The sequence below is a fragment of the Lactuca sativa genome, chromosome 6 (assembly GCF_002870075.4).
Source record: "Lactuca sativa cultivar Salinas chromosome 6, Lsat_Salinas_v11, whole genome shotgun sequence".
Taxonomy (NCBI): Eukaryota; Viridiplantae; Streptophyta; class Magnoliopsida; order Asterales; family Asteraceae; genus Lactuca; species Lactuca sativa.
The window spans coordinates 86,632,917-86,645,733 of NC_056628.2; the positions used below are offsets into that span (position 1 = coordinate 86,632,917).

The following is a 12,817-nucleotide window of genomic DNA, read 5'->3' on the forward strand; positions in this document are numbered from 1 at the left end:
GTTCATTCATGCATTTTCAAAAAAAAAAAAAAAGATTTTTATTCCATGTTTGTTTTGATCCAACCCAAGGCAGCCTAATCTTCTAAAAATAGTTGAATTGGTAAGTGAGTCGTATGCCTGGAGATTAGACTTGTTCTTTTTATTGAAAAATCTCAAAGCAAGCTAATTGCACATGAACACACCTCCCGAAGCTACTCATGCAAAACAGAAAATGAAAAGGTTGTCAACACCGGAGCATAATGACAGGTATGAGTCAATCTTTTGGATACGTGACCGATCTTATGAGTAGTAAGTGCTTAATTGGTCCTAAAATGCCAAATTCAAAAAAACAATAAAAGAATATAAAATTTCAGTCTCCCGAACCTTCCAGCGCTCTAAAAAGTCCTTTCTACTAGTTCCTTTTTATATACCTTGCTTGGGGACATAGTTTCCAACTATACTTACGGGTCTTTGCATGTTGACCTCAGTCCCCCGAAAAATGTCTTAGAAGCCCCTCATGGTAATAGACCGTGAGATGTCCCCATAATAGAAAAGTCAAAGACGGAAATATAAAGAAATAAGCCTAGAAAAAAAAATAATAATAAATAAATAAAAATAAAAAAAATATTAAGTTAATCTGTGACCTTTGGAACTCGAATAAGTAAGCTCTGAGGGGTGTTCTACATCTAATCGCCTAAAGCTGAATTGTTTGGGACTGATTGGGTTGAAAGTTCGTTACACGGGTTACATGGAAAGTCATGAACTTAATAATAACAAAAACAAATATAGATATGTATAGGTATCCAAATAAAGCTAATTTGTGGCCTTTGAGGTTCGGGCGAGTAAACCCGCGGGATCTCTTTAAATTTAGCACACTAAGGTCAAATGGTCTGGATGTGTTGGTTGGAAGTCCGTTACATGGATTTCAAAGAAAGCCATGAGCTTTATTTGTAGGAAAAACATAATTAGATAGTTTGTATATATTTATTTTTATAGTTTAATTGAATAATATATTTAGGAAAAATGCTTGGCTGCAAAAAGATTCCCTTGAACTTGGACTTGAACTTATGACATTGGCACTGATTGTTAATTACTTTGACTAGTGTAAGTGGTTTGAAATTTGTAACCAATCTGGGTAAATTTTAGGGAATTCTTAGAAAATATTTTTTAGAAAAAGATTGTTGTTAATCAACAAATAGCTGGAGTGGGTCATTGTTACATTTTTTAAAACAAAGATGATTGAGCATATTTTTGTCACATACATTTTCACGAGAGTAAGACCATAATGTGTTCCATGAATTGACTTGATGCTATTGAAAGAGAACAAGTGTTGTGATCTTTGATTCTGTTGATTTGCGTTAGGGAGTGGCCAAAGTCTTATTTCTATTGTCATATAATATTTTGAGACCAATGCCAAGTTGACTCAAGGCACGACAGATACATTTTCAACTATGCTACAAAAACGAGGTTAAATGGGTTGAATCTTTTTCATGATTGTTTTGATTTTTGCATTACGTTTCAAAAGGTTCTTGATTTTGATTTTTGTTTCTTTTCTTTTCTTTTATTTTCTCCGATCTAAATTTTTCTTTTTCTTTCTTGAGGACAAGAAAGGTCTAAGCTTGGGGAGATTTGTTAGGTGCAATTCGTGCACCTTTTTGCACACCTTTTAGTCCCATTTCATGCATCTATTTAGCATAATTATTCTTCCTTTTTCTTGCATTTCATCATATTCATGTTAATCTCTAGAACAACCTTATTTGCACACTTTCATGTCTTTTTCAGGTAAACCGGAGCTTGGAACGCGCTTTGGGAAGTGTCGGGAAGCATTGGTGAAGATTTCAGGATGATCGGGCGAAGAACAAAAAAGCTGGAAAAATCAAGTTTGGAATTGGAGTCAGAGAGGTACACGGGGCGTGTTGAATTTACACTGAAAAGTGGGCACGGAGCGTGTTTGACCAAGAAGAAGTTGTTGACCATGCTGAACACGGGCCGTGTCAGTTTAGTGCAAATCAACACGGGTCGTGTTGGCTGCTGAACACGACCCGTGTCAGTTTAGCCTATTTTAACACGGGCCGTGTTCGACCCAAAAACCAACTTTTGGCAGTTTTTCCTATCTTTCATATTACGGGTTGAGGGTCATTTTTTACACACACACAACATATCAGAGCACCGTTAGAGAGGAGAATTCAAAGGTTTTTGCAAGGGTTTGTCCGTTAATCATTTGGAAACATTAATTCTCGTTTTTATAAGTTGTAATTACACTTAATTTCATCTTTTAGACTTGTGATCTTGTTCTAGCCATGTGTGGCTAGAACCCTAGTTTCTCCAATTTCATGTTTTGACTTCTTGGTAGTGACTTCAATCATATGACCTGATGTTTGTTCTTAATTTCTATCTAGTGAATTTGATTTAGCTTTAATCGAATGTTTGATTTTAATTGTGATTCTTATTGGCCATTTGAATTAGGGTTAGTTCATTCAAGTTATCTCTTTTACAAAATCCATAATTGTTTTGTGAAAGTGTTAGAGCTTGTTAACACTTCCAAGTTAATTAATTTGAATTAGGATTAGGTTAGTAAGGTTAGGGTTAATTAAAGAGCTTATTTTGGTTAATTAATGTGGTGAATGGAAAGTGTTAGAGCTTGTTAACACTTCCAAGTACCAACTTAGATAGAATTAAGCAAATATCATGTTATCTTGGAATCACATTGCTAAGTTGTCATACATGAGGATGGAGTCCTTACCATTTCTGAATTTAATTCACCCTTTTAGTTGATTAGTTGTGTTTTTAAGTGTTTGTTTTAATTATTTTATTCTAACCCCCCCCCCCCCCCCTCTTTACTGTTGGTGACCATAGTACCTTACGCAAAGAGGTATAGACTAATTATCCTGTGTCTCTGTGGATCGACCTTGCTTGCCTTGTACTACCTTTTAGTGCAATATAGTGGGATTCTTTTGGAGTATATCGTACCCCTTTATTTGTTGGGTTTGACACGCCTAACAATCGCCTCATAAATTGTTGGGCGAATGTCATCTGGATGCTCATGCAATGTCTGGTACAGTGGGTTAAAAGCCACATGTACATTAGGCTCTGGCTGTCTAGCTGGTTGTCTGGCTACACTGCTTGATGATCCTACCCTTGATCTCTTTGTTGGCATCTTGTTGAGATGATGTTTCTAGTGAAGGAGAAGAACTAACTTGAAGCAAACATCCGAAAATAAGTCAAAATTTTGAAACCATAGTTTCTGTGGGTTTTGAAATCAGCCCCAAATAAGTGATTAGAATGTGTAAGTCTTGTAATGTGATGTTTCTTACTTAATTTCTCGAAGATTGCAACAAAAATCATGAATTTTGGTTGAGTTTTGGCCAAGAAATCGAAGAAAATGGGCAAAAACAAGTGGGTTTTCGGCTATGACAGTTTAGAGAAGAAGGAGACCAACAATTATGCAGAAAACGACATAAAACGGGTGAAAAACGCGTCGGCGTCTTAGACGCGTCCCAGGACGTCTCTCACAAACATGGGTATTTTTTTTAATTTCGCGTGGAATTTTGTTGAGGGAAAAGAAATGGTAGCCCGACGGTGTCTTATACGACGTCTAAGACGCGTCCCAGGACATCTGAAGCTACAATTTTTAATTTTTATTTTTTTGCTGTTTTTCACAATTTTGACTGTCTGGGAACGTTTTTCGGGTATTTTTCAATTTTTTTTTTAAATTTTAAGCAAAATTTAAATACCCCCTCCCCAACTTTAAATATTGGATCGTCCTCGATACAAAAAAAATTAAAACACACCAAAAGAAAAATAAAAGTAAAAACACACCAAACCACGGGTTGCCTCCCGAAAAGCGCTAAGTTTTACGTCTTCAGCCGGACGGTTTACCTCGACTAAGTTATTTCTGAATATTGGGGTACCTCGAGCGTTGTTTTCTCCACGAGTGTCGTTTCGCCATCTACCATTCGAATGTATGGTTTGAGTCTTTGTCCGTTCACCTTGAATGGTTCACCGCCTTTTGTGTCCTTGATTTCAATGTCTCCATTATCCGCCACATTTGTCACCACAAAAGGTCCACTCCATTTACTCCGAAGCTTTCCGAGGAAGAGTTTGAGACGAGAGTTGAATAGCCACACCAATTTTCCTTCAACGAATTGTTTTCGGACAATATGTCAGTCATGAAATTCCTTCATCTTTTCTTTATAGATCCTTGAGCTTTCGTAAGCTTCTTTTTGAATCTCTTCCAATTCAACAAGTTGGAGTTTCCATTATGTACCTACATCACTCAATTTAAAGTTAGCATTTTTATGGCCTGCATGGCATGGTGTTCCAACTCCATCGGGAGATGACATGGCTTTCCATAAACAAGCCGATACGGGGACATGCCAATGGGTGTTTTATAGGCCGTTCGATATGCCCATAATGCATCATCTAATCTTAATGACCAATCTTTTCGGTCGGGACGAACAGTCTTTTCCAAGATTCGTTTTATTTCCCTATTTGACACTTCTACTTGTCCACTTGTTTGTGGGTGATATGGAGTAGCTATCCTATGTGTGACACCATAGTGTTTAAGTACCTTTGCAAAATGCCAATTTTTAAAATGGGAGCCCCCGGCACTAATAATAGTTCGAGGGATTCTGTGTCTAGAAAATATGTTATTTTTAACAAATTTACAAACAACACTATGGTCTTTCGTGCGTGTAGCCTCGGCTTCGACCCATTTTGATACATAATCAACGACTACAAGAATGTATAGATTGCTAAAAGAAATGGGGAACGGACCCATGAAATCAATGCCCCATACATCAAAATTTTCAACTACTAAAATTGGGGTCATCGGCATCATGTCCCGTCTTGAGATCCCCCCAACTTGTTGGCAACGAATACAAGCTTTAACGAATGTATGTGCATCTTTAAAAATAGAGGGCCATAAAAAAACCGCTTTGTAGAACCCGATGCCCTATCTTTTTGGCACTAAAATGCCCTCCATATGCATATGAATGACCATGTTTGAGAATATCTTTTTGCTCTGTATGTGGTACACATCGCCTAATCACTTGATCTGCTCCAATTTTGAAAAGATCCGGGTCCTCCCATATGTAGTAGTATTTTGTTTGAGAGTGGAAGAACCTCCTTTGTTGAGCATTCCAATAAGATTGAGTTTCCCCTGTCACAAAGTAATTCACTAAATTAGCAAACCATGGTATAGTTTTGACAGCAAGAATATGCTCATCCGGAAAATTTACTTGAATAACTTCCATTGAATTATAATTATTAGTTATTCTAGATAAATCATCTGCCACAACATTTTCGGAACCCTTTTTGTCCCGAATTTCAAGATCAATCTCTTGAAGACGAAGGATCCTTCTTATGAGACGTGGTTTGGCATCCTTCTTTTCCAAAAGGTGGTGAATGGCACTATGGTCGGTAAAAATTACAACTTTAGATCCCCATATGTAAGATCTAAATTTGTCAAGTGCAAACACGACCGCAAGCAACTCTTTTTTGGTAGTAGTGTAATGCAATTATGCATCCGAAAAAGTTTTACTCGCATAACAAATTGCAACGGGTTTTTTATTCACCCGTTGTCCCAAAACTGCCCCTACCGCGTAATCACTCCCATCACACATAATTTCTAAGGGTAAAGTCCAATCGGGTGATTGAAAGATAGGGGCTTCAAAAAGTTTGTTCTTTAATGTGGTAAAATATTCGAGACATGCTTTATCAAAGGAAAATGGTGCGTCTTTTAAAAGTAAATTACAAAGAGGTTTTGAGATTGCACTAAAATCCTTAATAAATCTTCGATAAAAGTCGGCATGCCCAAGAAAAGAAAGGACGCCTTTTACCGAAGTGGGTGGGGGAAGAGTAGAAATAATTTGTACTTTGGCCCGGTCGACTTCAAAACCACGCTCGGAGACAACATGGCCAAGTACAATTCCCTCCTTTACCATGAAATGACTCTTCTCCCAACTTAAAACCAAATTAGACTCGATACAATGTTTTAAAACTTTTTCTAATTGGTCTAAGCATGTATCAAAAGATGATCCAAAAATAGAAAAATCATCCATGAAAATTTCTAATGCATCCCCCACCATGTCTGAAAAAATAGCCATCATACATCTTTGAAATGTGGCAGGGGCATTACACAAGTCGAATGGCATCCTTCGGAAAGCAAAGGTGCCATATGGACACGTGAATGTCATTTTGGATTGATCCTCGGGGTGGATGGCAATTTGATTATACCCCGAGTATCCATCCAAAAAACAATAAAAACTTTTACCGGACAATTTCTCAATTATTTGATCAATAAAAGGGAGAGGGAAATGGTCCTTTGATGTTGCAGCATTGAGTTTGCGATAGTAGATGCAAACTCTCCATCCGGTGACCAGTCTTGTTGAGATCTTCTCTCCATCTTCTGTATCTACCATTGTAATGCCCGATTTCTTTGGCACTGTCTGTGTCGGGCTCACCCAATCACTATCAGATATTGGGTAGATAATACCTGCATCAAGCCATTTCAACACCTCCTTTTTAACAACTTCTCACAGATTCAGGTTAAGCCTTCATTGTGCATCTCTGGATGGCTTTGCTCCAGGTTTAGTGATGATTCGATGCATACATGTGGCTGGACTAATTCCCTTCAATTCTGCTATGGTCCATCCAATTGCTTCCTTGTACTTGGAAAGCACCTTCAATAATGCTTCCTCCTGTGGACCTGTCAAATCAGAAGATATGATAATTGTTAAGTTCTCGTTAGATCCTAAAAAAGAGTATTTAAGATGTGAAGGTAGAGTTTTAAGTTCAAGAGTGGGTGGCTCCTCCAAAGATGGCTTAAGTGGGTCCGAAAAACTTGTTGGCAATTTTTCAACTTGATAACTCCATGGTGGCCTCTCTTGCTCAATAGCATTTTCAAATGCCTCCTCAACCATCTTGATGTCATCCAACTCTAAAACTCCGTCCATGTCATTAGAAAGAAAAAACTCCAACGGATTGGGGTGTAAGATTTTAGGAGTGAATTGATGCACTAAGTCATCAACCACATCCACACGATAATATTCATAATCTGATGGTGAGTTAGGAAACATATTTAAAATATTAATTCTAAGTTTCCTATTTCCAAAAGAGATATCCATTGCACCCATTCTACAATTAATTTGTGCATTTATTGTTGCCAAAAACGGACGACCTAAAATAATAGAAGGTTGACTTTCTTTATAAGTGCTCTCGGTGTCAGGCACAAGAAAATCAATTGGGTAATAAAAATCTTCCACCTTAATGATGACATCTGATAATATACCCCGGGGAATTTTGATTGACTTATCGGCCAATCGCAAAATAATATCAGTTTGTTCCAAAGTGCCTAAGTCATGTTGATCAAAAAGATTTCCCGGGATTATATTAACACTAGCTCCAAGATCAAAGAGCGCCTTTTTGATATTAATATTACCTAGGGTAACAGAAACTAAAGGTGCTCCAGGATCCTTAAGCTTGGGTGGAAGTTTATTTGATATTATGGAACTTGCATGCTCGGTTAAGTCAATCTTTTTAGGGAGGTGTGCTTGGAGTTTGCGTTTTTGAACACACCAATCCTTCAAAAATTTAGCATAAGAAGGTACCTCCTTATTAATTTTGACTAACGAGATATTTATTTTAACTTGACTAAATAGATCCCACATGTCTTCCATTTTCGGCCATCGCTTCCCAAAAGGGAAGGATGCCGATTTCTCTAAAGCCGAAGGGTATGGTGCGGTATTAACCTCCACACCATGCTCCCTAATTTTAGAGTCATTTTTACCCTTATCTTCTTTTTGTTTTTTCAGATTTAAAATCTTTCTCAAACTCTTCTTTTTCGTCAAAGATGACTTCAGTGTCACTGTCATTATCTAAGGTAGGAGCACTTACCTTGTTGTCAACCTTTTTCCCACTACGCATGGTGATTACCTCGTTCACTTGATGCTCTTTTTCGAGTCTTTGGGTGTGAGATGGGTTGACTGTTGTGGTGCTTGGAAACTTTCCATCTTCTATTTTCCCAATTTGATCTGCCAGTTGAGCAATTTGCTTCTCAATAGCAGATATGGACTTGGAGTTAGTGTCAGTTTTCTGATATGGTTAGGTTATGAACTCCATGATTTTGTCCAACTTGTTGCTATCAGTTTCCCCCTTCTTTGATGTTCCACCTTGGTTAAAGTTGGACTATTGGAACTGTTTTGGTTGATTTTGGTTTTGGTAATTCCCTTGACGGTTGTTGATGTTGAAATTCCCATTGTTGTTGTAGTTCCCGCCTTGGTTGTAGTTCTGATTAAATGATTGTGGATTATTTTGAAATTGACCATAGTCTTGCACTTGATTGATTTCCTCTTGACTCCTCATGCACTCATTTGCAATGTGTCCTGAATCTCCACAGCTTACACATATCTTCTGTCCCTGCGAAAAAAACATACGTTTCTTTTTGCCTAGACTAGAGAGTAGTAAGTCAAATTTTTTATTTAAAGAATTAATATCATATTTGACTTCATTTTTCCAGTTTTTGTCTAGTCCAATTGAAGCAACAGATGAAACCGGGTTGTCCTGTTTCTTAGCTGAGCAATTGATTTTCGAACCAAGACTCAACTGCTCCAAGAATCGCCAAGCGTCTTCACTATCTTGCATCATGATAGTGTCGTGCCGCCAGATGAGGCATTAATCATAGTTTGATTGGCAGTGTCGACTCCATCATAAAACAAACGTACAAGTTGCCAATGGGGAAATTCATGATGGGGACATGAGCGCAATAATTCCTTAAGGCGTTCAAATGCATCATGAAATTCTTCATTGGGTTTTTGTGCAAAATCCGATGGGTTTTGAGCATTCTAACACTTCCTAAGTGTACATGCAACCCTAATAACCTTGGATCTATGTTTGTCTGATTATCATGCAAAGTTGAATTCCAAGTTTATATTCATATCTAGCATACATGGGGAACATTTTTAACTTGAATGAAAGATAGAATAACATACCTTGTTGTTGCTTATGATCCTTGAAACCTTGTGAGCCTAGCACCCCAAGTGTGATGCCTCAAATGCTTCACACAACACCAAATGCAAAGGAGTAAACTTTTGAGAGAATCTTACACTTGCAAAATCGGCTCTAGCCCTCTTGTTTCTTAGTCTAGCCAATTTTGGTGGATGAGATGGTCTTTATATATCGTGACACATCTAGGGTTACACCATGTAAACCCTAATGTGTCATGGCTCTTCATTTCCATGACCCATAGGTTTGTAACTCCCATGGAGCATCCTATGGGTTTAACCTAACTTGATAATCCATGGAGCCTCTTATCCCACTATACAAGTTATGTATGATTTACATAATCAACCCATATATTTAATTAGTTATCTTTTGATCACTTAATTAATTCTAGATTAATTCTTGATCAAACTAATTAAATAATATTATTAATATATTAGAACTTATAATATATTAATAAACCATAAGTGTTATTTCTCTCATTTTAGTTTATCCAATTGCATGGTGCCATGCAACCCAAATGGACCATGCCGGGTCAGGTCAAGTACATACCAGAAATAGTTATGGACTTAGACACCTTATCCAACAGTCTCCCACTTGGATAAGTCTAATAACTATAATTGCAAGTATGACTTCAGAAACCGATTGGTAATCGTAGCTCTTTCAAGGTCTCTCGGAATTGAGAAGATGTTGATACACCATTTAAAATAAGTGATCATATAATCCTATGTTCTAGATATCAACCGGACAAATACATGGAACAATGTCCTACTTATTGTCCAGCAGTTTGTTTCCCGATTTCTGGTTTGTTTGACAAAGAACTTAATTGAACACATCAACTTAGTTCTGACCGGGCCTGGTACATAGGTCAAAACAAAATCATCGAGGGTCCCAGATATCAGCTTCTAATCCAAGAAGGAACAGATAAACTTTGACTCATATGTTTGTTCTACTACTCATTGAATTATACACAAAAGCACGTTTTATAACATCGAGTTACCAATGCATTTACGTACAATCAATGCATAACCAACTCATAAGTAACAAATCATATCTCTAGGTTTGAAGACTTATATGATATTACCGAATCACGATCACTCGAGATAAATTCCATGAAGTGATTCTAGTGAGCGTGGGTTGAGTCCAATGCTCAGAACTTATGAACACTCATGAGTGTTGTAGCTAGACCTGGCAATGGGGCGGGTTTGGAGCGAATCGACCTTAATCCAAACCCTTTTAACAAATTCCAAAACCCGATCCAAACCCGCTCCGTAACCCGCAGGGTTTTGAATAATCAAACCCATACCCTTATCCACCGAATCAACAGATATCCAAACCCGCCCCGTAACCCGTAGGTTTTTTGAATAATCAAACTCATTTTACTTAAATCATAAAATCACATTTGTTAAATAGAACAAATGTTGATTTAGAAAACACATTATGTACTCGAAGAGTTTCAACTGGAATTAAAATCATTATTGTAGTTACTTCCGATTGTTTTTTGACCATCGATTGCATTGACAAAGAATAGCAATTACAAATTTTCTTCCGACTGATAAATGAATTTATTGATTTATAAATGAAATTGGTGATTAGATGATGAAATATAAATGAAATGACATCATGATTCTTCGGAGAAGACTGAACGTCTAGAAGTTGAGTCCTCGAGTCCTATGTAAAACCAGTTTAGTCTTTGGACTTTCGATTGGAATTTAAAGTAAAACTAAGGAAATATAAAATATAAATGTACAATTCTAAAATTTATATGGGGCGGGTTATAAATGGAGCGGATCGGTGATGATCCATACTCGACCCTTTTAATAAAAGGGTTAGCAGGTACAGGTCGTTAACGGGTAATTGGATCAAAAACTATGCTCCAAACCTGTATAATTGTTAAGGGTTTGGATCAGATCAGGGTCAAAACCCGCTCCATTGCCAGGCCTAGTTGTAGCCATGTCCAACAACTTAGACCTCTGCAACTGATCATGACAGTCTTGATTCATACCTACTTCCGACATATGATCGACTGTGGAGGTTCGAATAATATGATATACCAAACATAATTATTCTGGAAGTCAAAACATGTAAAAGAAATATAGTAAACGATTGACAAGAGATAGCAACACTTTACTCATAAATAAAACACCTTTTATTCATCATCTAATGTCAATTACACTTTACACATTTCAAAATTATCTAACTATTAAATCTAATATCATCCTTCAGCCCTATGCTCCGAGCATGTTGGAGATGCTTAACCCGAGTCAGTCCCTTCGTGAGGGGATCTGCTAGATTCTCATCCGATGATACCCTCTTTTCCACGAGGAGTCCTTCTTCTATTCGATGTCTGATGAAATGGTATTTTCTGTTGATGTGTCTGGATCTCCCGTGATCCCTTAGTTCCTTGGCTAAGGCAACTGCACTTTCACTATCACAGAAAATTTCCATTGGCTCCTTAATAGCTGGTACAACTCCAAGGTCTCCAATGAAGTTGTTTAGCCATATTGCCTCCTTTGCTGCCTCGCTAGCTGCTATATACTCTGATTCTCAAGTTGAATCAGCCACTGTCTCTTGTTTGGAACTCTTCCAAGAAATTGCTCCTCCATTTAAGGTAAAGATCCAGCCTGACTGAGAGTGGAAATTATCCCAATCAGTCTGGAAGCTAGCATCACTATACCCTACAACTCTCAAGTCATCACTCCCACCGAGGTTAAGAACCCAGTACTTAGTCCTCCGTAGGTACTTGAGGATATTCTTTACCGCAGTCCAGTATGCCTTGCTAGGGTTCCCCTGATACCTGCTAACCATGCTCAAGGCAAAGGCTACATCATGTCGAGTACACGTCATAGCATACATGATCCTACAACCGAAGCATAAGGTATTCGACTCATTTCTGCTATCTCAACCTCAGTACTAGGGCTTTGTGTCTTACTCAATCTGGCGTTACTCTGGATGGGTAACTCTCCTTTCTTGGAGTTCTGCATGCTGAATCTTTTCAGCACCTAATCCAAGTAGGTACTCTGAGTAAGTCCAATTAGTCTTTTACTCTGGTCTCTCAAGATCCTTATCCCTAGAATATAGGCAGCTTCTCCTAGGTCCTCCATAGAGAAACACTTCCCAAGCCAAGACTTAACTTCCTGCAGAGTTGGGATGTCATTTCCTATAAGTAGTATGTCATCCACATACAATACCAAAAAGCTAACTATACTCCCACTAGCCTTGACATATACACAAGATTCATCTTCACTCCTAGAAAAGCCAAATTCTTTGACTTTCTCATCAAATCAAAGATTCCATCTACAAGGTGCTTGCTTTAGCCCATAAATGGATTTCTCAAGCTTACACAATCTATTAGGGTACTCTGTATTGACAAAAGCCTCTGGCTGACTCATGTAAACATCCTCAGCCAACTTTCCATCAAGGAAAGCGGTTTTGACATCCATTTGCCATATTTCATAGTCATGAAATGCAGCTATGGCTAACAGAACCCTAATAGACTTAATCTTGGCCACTGGAGAAAAGGTCTCATCATAATCAACTCTCGGAGTTTGTGAGAAACCCTTTGCAACCAGTTGTGCCTTATAAGTGTGTACATTACCATCCATGTCGGTCTTCTTCTTGAAGATCCATTTGCACCCTACAGTCTTACGACCTGGTACATTCATAACCAAGTTCCAAACTTGATTGTCATACATGGACTGTATCTCGTTGTCCATTGCCACTTTCCATTTGGCTAACTTAGGGCCCGCCATGGCTTCCGCGTAACTGTTAGATTCATCCAGACCTATCAGTGTCTCATCACTGATAAGTGTATCACCTTCCGCAGTAATATGGAATC

General features: G+C 37.9%; 1 protein-coding gene and 1 non-coding gene across 2 annotated transcripts; one reads left to right on the top strand and one right to left on the bottom strand.

Moving 5' to 3' along the window:
- Window positions 1-6,536: 6,536 nt before the first annotated feature.
- Window positions 6,537-7,853, bottom strand: LOC111882806 (uncharacterized). Its single transcript, XM_023879207.1, has one exon. The coding sequence runs from the start codon at window positions 7,851-7,853 to the stop codon at window positions 6,537-6,539; it is 1,317 nt and encodes a 438-aa protein (XP_023734975.1).
- An 865-nt stretch (window positions 7,854-8,718) lies between these two features.
- LOC111887196 (small nucleolar RNA R71) lies at window positions 8,719-8,821 on the top strand. The gene has a single exon (XR_002848711.1). It is a non-coding gene; the product is annotated as a small nucleolar RNA R71 (small nucleolar RNA).
- Window positions 8,822-12,817: the final 3,996 nt, after the last annotated feature.

Excerpts from the sequence above, each read along its gene's own strand:
- LOC111882806 (XM_023879207.1), bottom strand. The coding sequence starts at position 7,853 with ATGACAGTGACACTGAAGTCATCTTTGACGAAAAAGAAGAGTTTGAGA.